The 19,945-nt window shown below is 37.9% G+C and overlaps 1 protein-coding gene and 1 pseudogene across 1 annotated transcript; both read left to right on the top strand.

Moving 5' to 3' along the window:
• Positions 1-4,331: 4,331 nt before the first annotated feature.
• Positions 4,332-5,019, top strand: LOC120276038 (crossover junction endonuclease EME1B-like). The gene is given in 4 exon segments (XM_039282782.1): positions 4,332-4,532; positions 4,535-4,725; positions 4,727-4,901; positions 4,903-5,019. Coding segments are annotated over 4 exon segments (684 nt in total).
• A 7,065-nt stretch (positions 5,020-12,084) lies between these two features.
• LOC120276036 lies at positions 12,085-14,794 on the top strand (annotated as a pseudogene).
• Positions 14,795-19,945: the final 5,151 nt, after the last annotated feature.

Here is a 19,945-nt window from a genome sequence, read left to right as displayed (position 1 = left end):
GATTGGGATGAAATTTAGGAGTTTCAAACAATTCAAAGATGCAGTTAAGAATTATGGGATTAAGAATAGGTATGTCATGAAATTTAAACCAAATTCCAAGAAAAGATGTAAAGCAATTTGCAAGCGAGGGTGCCCTTTTTATTTATGGGCCTCACCAATGGTGAAGGATGGGAGTACAGTGCAGATTAAATCAGGCAGACTGGAACATGAATGTTCAAAGGATCCCACCAGCTGAAGTGAATAAGAGAAGAGGTAGGAAAACACTGCTGAGGAGAAGAGAAATAGGTGAGGAGAATAGGGGCTTCAAAAATGGAAAAGTGACCAAGAAAGGGGTTGGCATGAAATGCAGTGTGTGTGGTGTTACAGGACACAACAAAAGACATCATAAGGGGAGCCAGGTAAATGGGCACTGCCTTCAGTTTTAAATTATGTTTTTATTTTAATATGCATCATGACACAACTTTTTTTCTGTTGTTATTTTATTTTTATTTTTTTTGTATGATAGGGGGATAATAATCAGGCAAATGTTGAGGCAACAGATAACAATCCAATGGATGAAATTGATTCTGAAGTCTTGCATGAACATTTTGCTATGGTAAGTAGAATTTTAAATTTAAAAACTTCCAAAAAAATTGTACTCTATTTATATTATATAAATGGTGATGTCATTTATATAGGTGGATATCTTAAGTGGAGGCAACCAAGAAGAGAGAAACATACTGCAAAGACAAGCTCAACAAGAACCACTCTCACAGGTTAGAGTCACTTTAACTTATATAAATGGTGATGTATGTTAGTATCACTTAAGATTTTATAAAATGCACTCTCATAGTTATATAATTTTATTCAGGTTATCAATACAACTATTGAAACCCCTCCCCAGACTACTAGGAGGGAAAAATTGATTTTAAGAGGGGGCAAAAGCAAAGAGGTTAATGCTCACCAATCTGCACAACCTGTTAGTTATATCAACAAACCTAAAGAAGGAGATGTTGGCAAGAAGAGAAGGATATGGCTCCCTCCAGGAAATTCCACAGGCAGAGGAGGTCTACATGGGAGGAACTGAAAAGGAATGTAGTTTGTGATAATCTTTTGTGGTCATCATTATATTGCAATTGTTATGTTTTGTTTGTGAACACCAGTTGAGCAGTGGATGAAAAATGCAATTGCAAATGTTTTGTTTGTGAACCAACTAATGTAACACTTCTTAGCTGAGCTTTGAATGAAAATGCAATTACAAATGGTTTGTTTGTGAAGACCAACAAATTTAAAAATTTCCAATTTGGTTCAGATTTTATTTTTATTTTTTTTATTTTTTTTTTTGCTTAGACTGTATGTGTGTTGATACAGATAATTATGGGATGTAAGGAAACTTTTTTTTCCTTAAATCCTTTTTGTATGCTGAGTAGAAATTATGGTGATATATGTGATGAAGTGCACAAATCCATTTTTGAACCTTTGTTATAAATTATAAATTATGTCTTCCATTTCATTCTGCAGAAATCCATTTATGAGTGTACAAATCCTTGGTAGACTATTGATTTTTTTTCTTTTTTAATTTTTGTTTGGATCATTGTTTACACATTATTAGTTCATTAATATTAATGTTTGTGTTAGTTTACTGCTAACTAAGTGTTTAATTGTAATGATTAAGGGGGAGATTAACATCCTAATAGTTGATTAATTATCAGGATTACTTTCTATAGGCCCAAACTTTCTTGTGAGATTAGTAATCAACAATGTCTAAAATTTGCTAATGATTAAATTAATAATTAGTATGTCATTAATTCTAATCATTTTTAAATTGCTAACATGGTCAGATAGGGGAAAGCATTTTTGCTTTGCAAATTGACAACCAGAAAGGGAAAAGAATAGAAATAATTCTATTAATAACTCAAAAAAAACTTGTGTTACAATCAACCCAAAATGAACAAATGAAAAATAAAAATAAAACCTCCACTCATAACTCCAATAATTTAATAAACTTTGTTTTCTTCTTTTGTGGCTGGGTTAGACAATCAAGATGGTCTTCTTGCATGATCTCTTCAAGCTCTGAGAGGACTGACTCAAAATAAACATTGTTACACCTTTTTCAGAAGGCCTCTTCATCCCATGCTCTCCATTAGCCCTTGATTTTGAACCCTGGATGAAGAAAAGGGGAAAGTTGATGCTTGATTCGAAGCACCCGTACAAGCAATGCTTTCTCCTCTCGACCGGCCGTTCAATTTCACAGCATCTTGATGAAAACGGCAAGGATGAAAGATGTTGTTGCACTACTTTCTCCAAGGAACAAACCCTGGATGAAGAAAAGGGGAAAGTTGATGCTGACGTGGCCAGTTTCCAGTTGAGTCGGCATCCCTTGCTGATATGGCAAAGCCAACTATACAAGATGAGTTGGCAATGAAGTCGTCGACATCGCTTTATCCGGCAGCCCACGTAGGGATGTTGAAATGAGAATCATCGAGTGACTCCCCGGTGATAAAGAAAACATAGAAGGGTGACCGTTATGATACATTTCAAAGCTGGGTGACCGATTTGATAATTATTCAAAGTTAAGTGACTCAGAAAAAAAATTACCCGATAAGATCCAATGTTCTTTAAAAAAAGGAAGGGACAGACAAAAAGAGAGAAGAGAGGATTTGGGGAGAAGAAATTAATTAATAATAATAATAATAATAATAATAATAATTGAGGAGCATGCATACGCGTGTAATAAAAATAAATAAATAATAATAAAAAATGAGAAATGTGCATACATACCCTCTAAAAATAAATAAATAAAAATTAAATAAAAATAAAAATAATAAAAATATTATTATTTTAAAGGATCCTATCCTATTTCAGTTTTATCCGCTACGATTCTGCGGGTTTGATCTTTGTGATCTCACGGGGTGGGGTTAGGATACGGACGGACGGGCAGGGTTTTAAAAAAGAAAGAAGGGGGATCAGAGAAAAAGCGAGAAGAATTGAGAAGAAAAAAAGAGAAGGTGTATATCTTTTCCTCTCCCCGTTGCCACTGTTCATCACCGCGGCATGCTTGTATGGCTGAGATAATGCCGCCAAGCATGCCGCTGCCGTCTCTCGTCACCGCTGCTGGCACTCGTCATCGTTGTTGCTTGAGCGGCTGAAATAATGCCGCCAGCAGCTTGACACCACCACTGCTGCTCACCGCCGCCGATGATACTCGTTGCCATCGTTACCCACTGCCTCTACTATCGATGCTTGCGTGCCACTTCGCCTCGGTCTTGGAAGCGATAGGGCGTCCACGAAAGGAAATTCTATATCTTCAAGACTATGTTAGGTCAAAGTATGACCACCGAAGGGATGAAGATCTGCGAAGTCCTCCGGATTGATGGAATTTTTTTCGCCGATGACGGTGATCTGAGGAGAGTGCATATTGAGAACTGTGATCTTCCGAGACCCACCCAAGCATTGCCTGTCTGTTCAGGCCCGCTTACTTGCCTTGAGTGTTAATTTTAATTTGATTTTTATCATCAAAGGTTACAACAAGCTGGAAGCTGCAATCCCATTTTGCTCACACATCAATCGCTTCCAATAGGCAGCAGTAGTTCTCACGAAGTTAACACTTCCACAAAAGAACTATCAGAAGGCATACTGACATTCAAGCCAATCCAAGCAGAACTCAGCTGTTAGAAGTTCCTTGTCATTCTCAAATCCAAGCAAGAAAAGCTGAAATTGCCGCGAAGAAAGTGCATGAGATTGGAAACAACATATTATCAAGCTTTTGTTTTGACAAGCATCTCATCTATCTGGATATAAACTCTGGTTAATTACACATCTTGCAAACAGAAACCCTGTGCCTCCAGCTCAAGCTCATTGATGATAATTACTTGCCTTGGATTTCATTAAGCCGGAAGAAGTAAAAGAATGTTATAGGCTTGGCCGGTGCATGTCTACTATTTGGTTGGGTTGTTTATTATAAAATTTTCATATGAAACAAACCCTGTTGTAGGTGCATGATTTATGCCACGCAGCCTCATTGGTGCCGATATGATTAAACTTTGAACACATTAATGATATCACTGATATTTTATAATTTTATTGTCAATGTATGATAAGCATACTCTCTTCACTATTGATGAGTTTTGAGATATAGATTGGCCTGCATGAGAATGATTGCTTCAATCGGAAGAGGTTGTTGCCGGGCTGAGTTCAAGTTGAAGTCTCAGATTGAATTAAAGAACTTTGAGATTGCCAGGTTATTGGACAGACTATAGTATTATGATGCTGCTTTGTCCCATCTCTTTTGAATAAATTTCTCTTTATATGTAATGTTCTCAGTAAAAGCAGAAGGACAAAAGGCTTAATGTATGTCCATAATAAATGAAATTATTATTATTGTCATCAAAGTGTTGGACCATGTCCATAAAGTTCAAACTCATTATCCAAATTTCACAATTTGCTACCTCACAAACAAGTTGATGAGGTACATTAATAAATGTGAACAAGCTCAGTATAAGAATCAGACGAATAGCAGTAGCTGCTGGAAACATCCACTAGTCGAGGAGGTTTTTTGTCAAAATTAACCACTCATTTTACAAATGTGCGCTCGAGGCAGTGTGTAGATGAAGCTGAATTGGCTGATCATGTTGTTGGTCTAACTTCTAGCCTTGCCAGTTGTCAATTTAGGAAGAAGTTGACTCCACTATCTGTATATGCCAATGGATCCATTATTTCTAAGGATTGTCTTGATAAGAACGAATTGTTGGTTGAAAGCATTAGTAGCTATTCCAAAAGTGCAGCCAAGATTTGCCATTGCCATTTGGAAGAAATATCCGACTATGAGATCTCTCTTGAATATATACATGGATCCTAATAGATCGGTTCATGAGAAGGAATTCCTGTTAAAAGATTTGACAACCGAGGGTTTTTTTGGGCAATAAAGATAGGAGGTTAGGTGAGATGTGCTCCAAACGGGTGTACAGAATATTAATGGCACAAAATGGAAGCATGGTGACTGATGATGTTGAGAATGGTGCAGATTTCTTCAGGAGCTGACTATTTATATCCATGTCATGTGCATGCAAATGATATGCAACAAATATGTGTTCCTGATACATCCATGTTCAACAATGTCTTCTATTTGATGTTGTAGATAATTTATATTCAAGTTACATGGTGTAAAATGGCTAATATCCCTTTACCATATAAAATTCTTAATAAATCTGCTGGTTGATTGCAAAAACAAAAAAACAAAAAAACAAAAAAACAAAAAAACAAAAGATGTGGGCCCACCATGTATGCATACATGAAATAGAAATAATACAACATGCATAGGACTAAAAATAATTTTTTTTTATGTTGTAGCATGCATGCATATAGGAGGCGTGCACATATGCATGATATAAAAAAATATGTATAAAAAAAAATAATAATAATAATAAAATAAAATAAAATTTCAAAAGAACCAAATCTCATCACAAAAGAGATGCAAAAAAATGTATATATATATATAAATTTCAAAAGAACCAAATCTCATCACAAAAGAGATTAAAAAAAAAAAATCAAAAAAAGAACCAAATCTCATCATAAAAGAGATGCATGTAATAGCATGCATAACTTGTTAAAAAAAAAATGAAAATATTCAAAAAAAAGGGACGGGTCCCACCATCATATGGGAGTGAAATGAATTGTGAGGTGGGCAAAGCATCCACCTTGCCTTTATTTTTTTAATTAATAAACCAAATACCGTTTCCCTCGATTCTTTCTTGCAAGTGTATTGAAATTGATAAATGGTATGATGATTACAAGTGAGTGATGATGAAGAAAGCTAGGTGCAGGATAATGCCATCTATTTTGTTCGAGTCCCACCATCATAGACTAAACTTTCCGGGTTGATAAAAAAAAATTCATATTAAAAAAAAATGCCTGAATATTCGAGCCAATGTTTAAAGAAGCATTAAAAAAGGGAAAGTCCTGTTATGCACAGGACAAGCTTGGATATATATATATATATATATCCATTTTGAGGCAACTACAAAATTTAAACGTGGTGATGGGGCACAGGTAGTGACTTATTCATTTCCAAATGACAACAAACAAATTTAAGGCGATCATGAGTCATGCAGCATGGTGATGAGGCACAGACAGTGGTGGCTTATTCATTGTAAGGCGACAACAAGATATGCAATATAGTAACAAGACACAAGCAGCGTTGACTTGTTTATTTTAACATGGCAACAAAAAAAAATTTCAAAACGACAATACGGCAGGCAACGCAGTAACAAGGCATAGGCAGCGGCGATGATAATTTATATATATATGTGATGTAATAAATATGTTTATATAATAAAATAACATGAATCTTCTTGCTCTTACTTGTACCTTTTGCTCTTAATCGGAGGTTCCTAAGATTTCTAATCTAGGGTAATTAATAATAGAGGCATGCCTCTATTAGAAATGAAAGAACCCACACAAAACAAATATGACGTTTGTGCTTCGATATACTGTCTGGTGTCTTTTTCATGATGCCAGACGCATATTTTCGATCCCTTAGTTCAATGCCAAATTGATGGACATTGCAAATCAAGCCTACCATCTCGGCAAGGAGTACTCGGATAAAAAACTAGTCCGGAAGACTCTTAGATCACTTCCAAGAAGATTTGATGCAAAAATATCGGCAATAGAAGAAGCGAGAGGCAATTCAATTATGAAACTGGATGAGCTTATGGGGTCCCTGCAAGCATAAGAGATGAATCTTAATCCTGAAAGAAGAGTAGAAGATATAGCCTTGAAGGTTGAAGTAACAAAGTAGAAGGAGTTACAACAGGCTGTTGTAACAGAAGATGAAGATGAAGAAGATAGAGAATTTGTTTTCCTGTCAAGAAAGATGCATGACATGATCAGAAAATACAAGACACAAGGCAAGAAATTCCAAAGAAAAGATGGTCTAAATAAATAAAAGGAAGAAGTCGAAGATCATCACAAAAAGGAAGAAGTCGAAGATCATCGCATGAAGATTAAGTGTAGAGAATGTGGTGGCTTTGGGCATTATCAATCCGAATGTGCTAACACTCTCAGGAAGAAAGGAAAGTCATTGAATACTAGATGGAGTGATGATTCAGACGGCAGCTTGGAGGAAGAAGATGAAAGAAGTCTAATTAACCATCATACATCTTTTCCTACTGTGATGAATGAATCCACACTTGTTGCAGAATATGTTACAACATCAACTACAACATCCACTGAAACTGACAGTGAGTACAATGAGGTAACAGAAAATGATCTTCTCACATGTTATAAACTCATGATGAACAGATTCAATGAAATGATGTTGCAAAACCAACGCTTGGAGGAAGAGTTGAGTATATGTAAAGAAAAGCTGTGCAATGCTGAGAAGACCTTGAACTCCATGAACAAGGGTACTGCCAAACTTGACGAGATTCTATCAGTTGGAAGAACTAGTAAAGCCCGACATGGTATTTGGTATATTGGAGAAAGCTCAAGTGTCAAGACAAAAGGTTCAGGAGTTGTGTTTGTCAAGTCAACTGGCCAACAAAACATTAAAGAAAAGCAAGTCAAAGTAAGGGAAGAACCAAAAAGTGAAGTGCATGCATGCTTTCATTGTGGAGAGATTTGCCACATAAGACCCAAGTGCAACAAATTGAAAGAAGACTTGAAAAGTGGAAGAATAGTTGGACATGAGCATGCAATCATTAAAAGGAAAGTCAGAGGGAAGACTATTGTAATCAAGAAATTGTGGATTCGAAAAGATGAAGTGTTAAGAGAAGAAGAAGAGTCCTCCAGTTCAGATCTGAACATGGTGATAAATCAAACAGGTACAATATCATGGTACAACAAGCAATATGTTGACCAAGAACCTATAAAGTCAACAAGCAAAACTCCCCAACGAGTGAAAGTCTCTTGATGTCTCTAAAAGATTAAAAAAAATCAAAAACAAAAAAAAAGGAAATAAAAAAAAGAGGGAGGGAAGGAATTTAAAAATATATATATTCAAAAAAAGGACGAATTATTTTTTTTTGAAAAGAGATTTTTTTTTTTTAAATATGAAAGGATGCCTTGGAAGTTATAACTAATTCAAGGGGCATAAAAACCCTAATTTCCCAAATTGTTTCCAAAAGTTGTTTTTGAAATCAGGAGAAAAAGAAGAAGAAGATGAAGATAGTGTGTGAGAAAAGATGAGGACGAAGAGGATGGTCTGCCATGCTCCTGCGACCCCACAAGAAATTGCTGCCCGAATTAAGGAAGTAAGGATGAGAGGGACCAATTCAGAAGGGAGTCCATCAAGAGAAGAAGAACCCGAAGATTTGATGAAAGTGATTGTCCCTTATGTTTCTTCTCATGATGCTGAAGTAGTAGAACCAAGAACATCATCACAGGATGTGCCTACATGTGTTCAAGATAGAGATAATCTCTTGAGATGGGTGCGTGAGTCTTTTCCAGGAGCATATATCCAAAAAAATGAAGAAGATGAACTAACTCCACTACAATTCCAGAAGTAGAAGGTTCAGAAGAACAACAGGCTAGGGTTGAAGAAGCTGAAGAAGAAGATGTATCCCCGGAACAACCAGAAGAGACTGTTGGAGAACAAAGTACGGATGCTCCCATTAGTGCTGAAGAAGAGGCTGCTGCTATACTAAGTGAATTCCTGAGTAACATTCACCAATATACTGATGTACCTGCAGATACTGAATATGTCGCTGCACAAGTTACAACATCTCCTGCAACATCAAATAGTTCACACAGTTCTGATGAGATCCCACTCAAAGATCGTGTTACCCAGATTGCTAAAGGGAAGAAAGTAGTGTCCGAAAAGAAGGCCATGTTAAGGAAGAAATCCCATAAGAAGGAGAAGGTTAGCAAGTCCAAGAGAAAGTCTTTCTCAGATCCCGAAGTAGAAGCCTCTCCAAGATGTTGCTGGTACACAGACCTTGGGAGTCCATTATACTCATGAACGTGAGTTCAATTTAGTTGGCTATACGGATAGTGACTGGGCGGGGAGTATGGATGACCGAAGAAGCACTTCTGGGTGTATATTCAAGCTCGGTTCAGGTATTATCACTTGGGAATCCAAGAAGCAAAACTGCACTACCTTATCATCTACTGAAGCGGAGTATGTCGCAGCAGCTAGTACAGCATGCCAAGCTGTTTGGTTGAGAAGACTTTTGGGAGAATTTGGAGTATTTTCGCCTGATCCTACACTCATTTTGTGTGACAATAGCTCAGCCATCTTCATTGCTAAACATCCTGCAATGCATGGGAAAACGAAGCATATGGATATTAAGTACCATTTTCTTCGTGATCATGTTGTTAATGAGACAATTAGGCTGGAGTATTGCAATACAAAAGTTTAGTTAACTGATATATGCACAAAAGCCTTGGGGAATCAGAAATTCATCTGTCTAAGAGATGAGCTGGGAATGAAGAAGTTCAGCTCAAGGGAGGATGTTGAATATGAGCAGAACTTGTCTGGTGTGAAGTTGGCAGAGCACAGTCAGATTTATGGACTATTTAATGAATTCGGCGTTGAGGACTGATTTCAGTAGCTCAGTGTTTGCATGAGAAGAATGTCAACTATTCGTACATAGTGTTTTGTACGAGCATGGCAAATCAGCCTACTTATCTTAATTGTTTTTTGTCTACTTTATTTTGAATCCTTGTTTTGTATGTTGCTTTATCTTATTATAAGTATGTAAGCTTTGTCTTTGTATTACCAGTGAAAGTAAGATCAGCTTCATCTATTTTCGTTTTCTCCTCTTGCACCTGATATATCTCTTCATAATCAAACAATAACTGCAAGCGAGCCGAATTCAAGCCACCAATGGCAAAGATCCATACCGGAGATGGTCTGAAGAAGCTCGAGTAACCTTCATTTGTTTCCAAGGTTTGCACAGAGCTCACAAAGTTCATCACTAAGTTTGGCCAGAAGTTGGAGACGGTGTAGAAATTCGATGCCAGACTACTTCGTCTATGTTATACTTCCCTCAAAATGAACAAGTCACTCATGAGCCATGACAGGGATACTCAGTGCCTTGTTTGTTTCACAAATTAAAAGCCTTCAATGTTGGTCTGATATGAATTCTGAGATGAAGACTATGAGACTTAAGGAAGAGAAGACGGAGAGTCTACTGGATGAGATCCTTCACGCCATGGACTGCCTATGGATGCCTTGTTTGGCAGGACATCTCAAGTGCAAGTGAAGAAGCCCGAGTGCAAGTGAAGAAGCCCGATGGTTTAGAATCCCAAATCCATTGTTTTTTTTCAGCTATAGAGTTTCATGTTGCTGTTTATCAGTAAAAAAATTCACGTGATTCATGCATGTATGGAAAACATGCATACTTATGTTTGTTTTTTTTATAAATACAATCATGATGGTGGGCCATATTAATATGGTGTGGAAATGATGAAAAGCAGGCTAATAGTCTCAATACCTGCTTATAAAAATAAGAAAAAAAATCATAAAATAAAAGGCATGCACCATAAAAAAAAATATAAAAAAAAATGATGAATGAAAATGATAATAATAAAATAATAAAAATGAGAAGACTAAAGGCCCACCATACATGCACCCGTGTATAACAAAAAAAAATTTATATAAAAATATATATATAAAGAATAAAAAGTGAGAAGTATGCACATATGCATGACAAAATAATGAGGTAAAAAAAAATGATGAGTCAAAATAAAATAAAATAAAATAAAATAAAATAAAATAATGAGAAGCATGATATACATGCATACGTATGCTTGCATGTATGCATGCATGCTCACACATCTAAAAGTCAGGATCACCATGCATGAGAGCTTGGAGATGGAGACAATGATTGTTGGTTAATTAATGATCTTGTTGGTGATGAAATTTATGATGTGGCAGTTCGGAAATATGAGTCAGCATAAAAAAATAAATGGTGCTTGCCACGTCAGCAACCCAGGTCACATCTCTCTCTCTCTCTCTCTCTCAAGCTCTTTAATTAGTCAACTATATGCAGGTCTTGGTCCAAATGCGCAAGCTTGGCGTAGTCAACCTGTTCAGCCACCACCATGCCGAGTCGTGGTCCTCCGTTCGTCTTCAATCTCAGCAAGAACATCACTTTTAGAGTAGCTTTGGGTTGCAGTCCCATTCATGAAGAGCAAGACAAGTTTATCTCTCTCTCTCTGTCTCTCAGAAGCTCTTTAATTAATAATGGTGACCAACACTCATTTACTTGAACTGAATTTTTTTGACATTAAGAGCTAGAGCCGTGGAAGGCTATTCATAGGACGTCAAGAGATGTAAACCAAGTGAAGAAAATGTTAGAGATGATGTAGTTGGGTGGTGTTGGTGGAGGAGGAGCTCTGGGACGTCAGGGGATCAGAAGGGAAGGAGGAGAAGGTTTTGAGAAAGCTAAAGAGAGAGAGAGAGATAGATAACCTGGGTTGCTGACGTGGCAAGCACCATTTATTTTTTTATGATGACTCATATTTCCAAACTGCCACATCATTCAAATATGACCGGAATTATCCGGGTACCCAATTGGTGAAACATAATTAAAGATAGGTCATCATTTTGATACAAATCAAAGTTTGGACCCCAAACTGATAATTCTCCATAGTTGGGTACCCTATCAAAAAATTTTCCCATCCTAAACCTGAATATTAACAAACTCACTAGTCTCATTGTCATGTGTAATAACGCTTCCTTTTCTGTAGATAATCATTTATTTTTTACTCAAGCACTCATGCAAATATTAACAAAAGAATATTTCAAATAAAAATTGCAAAAGTTTATTAGAATAGCCTGATTCAATTATCCGCTGGAAACGTGGACATTTGCAAGGTTGATCCGTTCATTTCTCCACGTGACGATTAGCGCAAATCAATTTATAATCCTAAGTGACATCATCTCAACCGTCATAGCAATAATAAAAAATAAAAAATAAAAAAATATTTAAACGTGAAACTCAAGACATTTGCTAACATAAAGTCTTTAACCAATTAATTCTCCTAGTAGTTATAAATTTTTCATTACTTAAAACAATCACTATTGCGCCATTACAGCATTGACCATATCCATCATTTGGTTTATAAATATTGCATCGAATAAACCATCACGAAAACCAGACCATGGCGGCATCCACAGACCGAGCCACCGCTCTGAAAGAGTTCGAGGAGACCAAGGCCGGAGTCAAAGGCCTCGTTGACTCCGGCATCACATTCATTCCCGCCATATTCCACCACCCCAACATCCACCTGTCAACTCCCGCCGTGACTCAACTCTCAATCCCCATCGTTGATCTCTCCCTCCCACGACCCATAGCAGTAGATCTCATCCGCGCGGCATGCCAAGACTGGGGCTTCTTCCAGCTCATCAACCATGGCATCCCTCTCTCCACCATTGACAACACCATATCCGCCGTCCGATCCTTCCACGAACTCCCTGCTGCCGTCAGATCTCAATACTACACACGTGCCATTCTGGGCAGCTTCAGCTACTTCTCAAACCAAGACTTGTTCTACTCCGAGGCGGCTAGTTGGAGAGACACTTTGTATCTAATTTTCAGTCCTGTCCGACAGAACTAGACCGGATCCCGGAGGTTTGTAGGTCAGCGCTGGTGAAGTGGGATGAGAGTGTGAAAGAAGTGGCAAGGGAAGTGATGGGGTTGATGTGTGAAGGGCTTGGGGTGGGCCTGAGAAGGCTGGAGGAGCTTTCATGTCTGGAGGGAAGAGGGATGGCTGGTCACTACTACCCACCTTGCCCGGAGCCTGATCGGACGTTTGGCCTCGTTGATCACACAGATCCGGGCATTTTAACGGTTCTGGTTCAAGATAATATTGGTGGGCTTCAGGTGAAGAGTATGAGAGATGAGTGTTGGGTTGATGTGAAACCCATCACTGGAGCTCTTATTGTCAATGTTGGTGATCTCCTCCAGGTTTGTGTTCATTGTCAGAAACAAGTAGTTTAGTTTTTTTTTATTTATTTATTTATTTTTCTCATTTCTATGGCACATGAACTAGGTAATCAAACTTATATGTTGACGAGAAACATGTGGATAGGTGAAATAGGAATTTATGCATCAAATTTGAGATTAATTTCAGGCGAGCTTACTGAAATTTTAATTCAATTTAAATTGATAATTAATGACCGGAGAAGTTAGCATTTTTACTCCTTGAATAATTTATTAAATAGTAATAAATTACTAATATATTAATGCAAAAGGCATTTGCGCATATGATATGCCTCAATTAAAATTTATATCCGGTTATATATCAAGTCTAACCGAATCATACTAGCTAGGACCCATAATGATAAAAAAAAAAACCTCTATTAAAAATTGGGCCACGTTTAATATTTAAAATTAAAACCCGAATGGGTATGGATATATTTTGGATTTGACCTCTGGGTATCAGAAATCGTATATACATATAGTAATTAAGTATTCTATATGTATACATGTGTGCACTTTTTTTATACTTATACCTATGAACATATTTGGCAATACTTAATCAGTTACCCTTATTATTATTTGGAAGCCTTTAGCCATGCTACTTTAATTTTGACATTTCCTTCTTTTAAGATTTATATTACTTTAAATATTTAAGCCATGTAGAGATTTTTCATATTCAACTCAAAGGTAGAAAATAAATTATCTCTCTTGTATTATTACATGGTGGCAAGTTTGAAGTCTTGAATATTTTTGGTATTTTTTAGTTGTTCAATTTTTTTGAGGCAACCGAAATAGCTTATTGTTTTGCAATATTTGTATTCATATCCTACTCTATATAAATTAATTGATATTATTTGTTAGCTTTTATAGTGACACATTGATGATTTCATTTAGTAATCATGAATTCCACAATCTTAGAAGTTAATACTGATTTTTCTTAATAATTTAAATTATATAAATAAAATAGATGATGTTATTTTTTTATATTAACAAATATTAAGTAATTTATAAGAATTTATTTATGTACAAAATTATGTTAAGTTATTTTTAAAGAAGTGTTGGAGATCAATATATATGCTAAAATTTACTAGGTTTGATCATATGACTATTTGAAGTAAATTAGTATTAATTTTGTGTAGATATGTGATTTTTTTTTTTTAATTCAAATACTAAACGGGACAAAATTAGCGTTTGGAATGAGTTTAGGTTTGAGAACTTTAAATAGGTTTTGATTTGGAAATTTTTTTTAGTCTCAAGCGTTGTGAATATTTCATCCCTAATCATAAATAAAAATCGACTTAAAGTAGTGTAGCATGGAATTTATTTGGAGGATGGGTAGGGATGAATATTTTTTTAATAAAATATTTTAATTGGCTTTTGGACCAAAAGAAATCTATCAATAAATATCATTGATTTATAAAATATATAAATAAATATTTTGTACAATAGTGCAATAATTATCTATTTTTAATGATAATGCAAGTGAAAACATCTTTGCTTTCAATTTTTTTTCCCCTTTCAGATTATCTCCAACGATGAATATAAGAGTGTACAACACAGAGTGGTGGCTAACTCTAATGAAGAATCAAGAGTATCAATCGGTACATTCTTCAGCCCAGGAAAAAGAAAAGAGTCTGATACATATGCTCCTTTGTCAGAATTAATATCAATTGAAAAACCAGCTCGATATAGTAGCGTAAATATGAAAGAGTATCGCAATGTCTTCTTAAACAAGAAGTTAAAGAGTAAATCTCAACTAGATCCATATAGACTAGTTGAAAAATGATCCTAGTATGCTAAGATCGATGAAATGGATTAGTTATGGTTAAAGTAAATTGTGATTTGTTGAGGTTAAAATAAATTGAAATAAATTGTAATAATAGTTTGTAATTTGGAACTTGTATTTAAGTAAAAGATCTTTACTAATAAAACTATGTTTATCAATAGCAATTGAAAATTATTTTATGAATTCAAGTTTGTTGATTTATTTATGACCGCTAATACCAACTTGAGTTTACATTTATTTACAATTGTTAATAGTAGAGTTAGAGCTACCCATCGTCCGACACAAGAATTATTATTGCTTTCGTGTCTTAATTAATAATAAAATAATTTACTATTTGAAGCAATAACCACTTATATGAATATATGTCGCCCATTTTAATTCAATGTTATCTACTGCATGGATTCATGTTGGTTTGATGTAAAATGATGTCATCTACATTAGAGAGATTATTGGTATAGACAGTGGATAATAAATGATGAATTAATTTATTTTCAAATTTCCGGCATACATTTGCACAATTATGTTTAATAAAACATTGTAAAAAAAAATTGGGATTTTTACATAAATATATTAGCAATCTCTTCTAACTGCACTTTTTTCGCTCTACCTCGTAACCATAGAGAGAGATCATAGCTGTAAGGGTTTACCTTATGCGCTCGGCGGAGGATGATTCCGTGTCGAGAGAGGATGACCGATGAAGCCAAGATGGGTCAAAATCCAAGTCCAAACAAGACGTTAGTCGTCCAATGGCCTATATGCCAGTCGCTGCCTCGCATGATCTAGAATCCCAGCTCAGGAGTGTCGAGCGAGGGGTGCGCGGGCATGGTGTCGCGCGTTACCGAGAGCTCGCCATGTAGCGTGCATGGCGTGATGCGCGTGGCCTTGGGATCACGACCAAGGGACCGGTATGATCGGATGATCATAGGTCAAGGGACCAATATTTGGCTAAGTATGGGTCAAATGAGCCAAATCGGCATTAGTATTGGCTGTACGGTCGGCATGGACTTGTACGGTCGATCAGCGGATTGGGCGGGCTGAGCGGGAGCTCTTAGCCAGCCGTGAGCCGGCGTGACGCGGGACGCATAGGCGTAACCGAGTGTCATTACCGAGAGAGGCGGCCGAGAGCCAGACTGACTACCGATAGGCATCGGCACACTGGGATGACAGGCAAGCACTACCAGTAGGATGGGGCGCGTTGGTCGGGTGATACCGAGACAGTTACCAAGCAGGTGAACAGTGCCATTGCGCGAGACTGTAGCACAATTTTGATGGTGGCCGGATGAGTCTGGGACACTATAGCATGTGTTTTCTCGCACTGTAGCACTGTGCTTATTGTGATGAGATAACTTAGTATATCTCAGCCGTTGGATCAAAGGCTTGATGTGCTTATCCATGGATGGGGTTTGACTATATATACCCCCCTCCCCTCCCTTCCTCTTGGTAAAGGGCAGGTAGGGAACTAGAAGAGAGAGTTTGGCTTAAGGAGAGAAGCTAGCTCTTAGGGGCTTGTTCGTCTTCATTCTTTGGGTTGAATGAAGGTCTTAGCTATGTCATGTGGGCTCATGGTGTAACTTGGTTCGTTTCTATTGAGAGTTTATCTTTTCTCTCTATGTCCCTGTCTTAGGCTCATAATTCCTTGTATCTTGGTGTGTTGGCGGGTGGGACTCCTTGGACCCTGGATATGATGTCTTTGATGATGCTTGTATGCTTGTATGCCTTGTTTACTTGATAGGCATCCTTGCTTGCTTGTTTTCTTGGGTTGTTTTGTCCCAGGTTCTTTGTAGACTGGCTTGGCGCCTTGGTGGCGTGGTGAGCGCCGCACAATGATCGTTGGTGCGATCGAGAGGGCCATGACAGTTGGTATCAAAGCCTTTGTGTTCCCCCACCAAAGGAGATCGGTGCTGCCAGTGATAGGTTACTGCTGAGCAAGGAAGCAAGACAGGACCATTATTCTGATGGTTAAAACAATAGCAGAGAGGCTGGCTACGTTGGAAGCCCGCGTGGAGCTCATCGAACAAACGCTGGTGTGGTTCGAGGATACCCTAGGTTGCTTATGCGACGGTGATGATGAAGCACCCATCCGATCCATGTACACTAGGTTGATGGATCTTGATATGCATGGGTCTATAATCGAGCACTCCATGCAGGTTCTAGTTGTGGAGGTCTGGGCTTTTACAGCCGAGTTAGGGGCGACCCTATCATCGAGGTCGTCGGGAGCCCAAGAGACAATGACTAGGCCAAGGAAACGTGTGATGAGAGCTAACATTTGGCGAGTTAAGACACAGAAGTGGTACCGCAAGAGGGCTCATGGAATGGAGGAGACTCAGGAGGAGCCTCTTCCCCTGGCGGTGAGATCTCCTTCACCAGGCCGCCATGATGATGCTGGTCCTAGCCAGGCTACATGGGATTCGAAGGGGAAGATGGCGATCATACCAGTCTGTAATGACGGCCACGAGAGCGTGCCATCCTCCGAGGGATCCACTGTCCGCTTGGGTTCAATGTGATGGAAACCGCGAGGACAGGGAATGAAGCCCCATTATCTTGTTGCTAGGGTGTATCAAGGTGTTTATATGTCAAAAGAGTCATGCTCTTTTGAGTCATGTACGTTTTGACACCTCTTTTTGTATGAAACCATGGGGGCAGTCACCCCTTCGTTGTAATTTGTAATTGCCCTTTGTGGCAATTAAGGTTGTTTAGTCCCTTTGCTAGAGCAAATGTAATGGAAGTAGGGGAACTTGGTTGGTAGGAGCAAGTGATTTCCAGACCGCAGGAAAGACAGGAGTATGGGCAGCTTGTCTGGCCGGGGAAGGGGCAAAGGCAAGGGCAGTATGCTTGGCTGAGATTAGGTGGGAACGGGCATAGGTTGCTTGGCCGAGGGCAAGTTTTGTGACCCTACTATTCCATTGGAGGCAACGAGGGTAATGCGAGAGCCAGTGGACTGTGGTAGTATTGACGTGTGGAACGGATTCCTCATGTCATGGTGTCAAGACATCGTCGGCGGACTGATGACATTGAAGTCCGGTGATTGACCTCAAAACTCCACTTTGGGGATAAACCCTAAGTTTGGAAGTTTAAGGTGATGTAGATCAAAGGAGATATCCTATGGAATTTCCGTGGGAAATCGACTAATAATGCTAGTTTGGCTGTATAAGGTTATTGTAAACCCTTAACCCCGTTCGATGAGGGCGTCGAACTTTCTCTAATGGGGGTGGTTTGTAAGGGTTTTACCTTATGCGCTCGGCAGAGGGTGATTCCGTGCCAAGGGAGGATGACCGATGAAGCTAAGATGGGTCAAAATCCAAGTCCAAACAAGACGTTAGTCGTCTGGTGGCCTGTATGCGAGTCGCTGCTTCGCATAATCGAGAATCTCAGCCAAGAAGTGCCGAGCGAGGGGTGCGCGGGCATGGTGCCACGCTTTACCGAGAGCTCGCCGTGCAGCGCGCATAGCGTGATGCGCGTAGCCATGGGATCACAACCAAGGGACCGGTATGATCGGATGATCACAGGTCAAGGGACCAATATTTGGCTAAGTATGGGCCAAATGAGCCAGATCGGCATTAGTATTGGCTGTATGGTCGGCATGGACTTGTACGGTCGATCAGCGGATTAGGCGGGTTGAGTGGGAGCTCTTAGCCAGCCGTGAGCCAGCGTGACGCTGGACACATGGGCGTTACCGAGTGTCATTACCGAGAGAGGCGGCCGAGAGCCAGATTGACTACCGATAGGCATCGGCTGTGGGCTCCTTTCTTTCCACCCGGCCTTTGATTAGGATGTGACCGGTTAAAAAGCATGGATCACAAATCAAATTTAATTTTTATGACTTCAAGGGATTATGGGTACATGACTTCTATTAGGGCAAGCCCTTAATGTTAATTACCCTGGACATTGTCTCAGGAACCTCCGATTAAGAAATAAGTGTGAATAAGGAATCAATCTTCATTCATTTCAATAAATATGGATTCATGGATTGTATTGAAAATACAAGGAATTTAGAATCATCTTGACAATCATCTTGACTTATGGGCTTGTATTCGAACTTGTGTCTTGGACATTTTGCATTTTAGATTTGATTTGCATCTTGAGTTTGATTTGAATTTCAAGTTATGACTTCTCCATGTTGATATAAACCATAGACTTGACTTTGATTTTTTCATAAGCTTCGGCTTTTATGCTTGTAAAACATTCCTTCTTGACTTGTGAAACTCTTTGGGTCGTTGACTTATAATGTCTTGAGACTTCTGAGTTCAATTGTCGATTTATAAGGATTTTTTAATATTAACTTGTGAAGCTCTTTGGGTCTTCGACTTTTGATGTCCTGTGACCATTGAGTTCAATTGTCGATTTATACGATTTTCAAATATTGACTTGTGAAGCTCTTTGGGTCTTTGACTTTTGATGTCCTCAGACCACTGAGTTCAATTATTGATTTTTTATGAATTTTTAATATTAACTCTTTTCATATCTTGAGTCTTGACTTGGTTGCTTTGGTTTTGATTATGTATATCATGATATGTCGCTCCATATGCGTCATTATTACATTGCATGCCTGATTGCTGTCTTGAAATAAATTTCTCACAACCGCCTTAAAATTTATACATATATATACATATATATTTAATTTTTGTCGCCATCTCAAAATGAATAAGTCACCACTGCCTGTGCCTTATCACCGCGTTGCATGCTTTGCTACCGCCTTAAAATATATATATATATATTATTGCTGCCTTGAGACAAATTTAGTCACCACCTTAAGATAAGCACCCTTGTTGCTACTTCGAGATTAGCACTTTATTTATTTATTTATTTTTGGTTGGCCCAGGATAAGTTTTCTCCATGCATACAGTGCATGTTTCCTCTGCTATCCATATGTTGGTATATCATTTCCAGATTTTTTTATTTTAATCTACACTTATCATAATGGATTCTATTTATTTATTTATTTATTTATTTAGTTAGAGGGCATGTGATGTGAGTATATAGCATGCACACTTCTCATCATTTTTTTATTATTTATTTATACGTGTATGCATGCTTTCTCAACTTTTATCTCATGCACATGTGCATGTATGTAATGATTTTTTTTATAACATGCATGACATGCTCCTCATTTTTTTTTTATTATGCTTCTCAATTTTATTTACGTCATCATTTTTTTTCATTCATGCATATAATAATAATTTTTTTTAATCTTCCCATATATATTTCTTCATGGTGGGCCCTACTCTTTTAAAATCAAATGATACCCGGATTTGTT

The sequence above is a fragment of the Dioscorea cayenensis genome, chromosome 14 (genome assembly GCF_009730915.1).
Source record: "Dioscorea cayenensis subsp. rotundata cultivar TDr96_F1 chromosome 14, TDr96_F1_v2_PseudoChromosome.rev07_lg8_w22 25.fasta, whole genome shotgun sequence".
Lineage (NCBI taxonomy): Eukaryota > Viridiplantae > Streptophyta > Magnoliopsida > Dioscoreales > Dioscoreaceae > Dioscorea > Dioscorea cayenensis.
The sequence above is the reverse complement of the archived record's forward strand: the minus strand, read 5'-3'. Positions and strand labels throughout refer to the sequence as shown.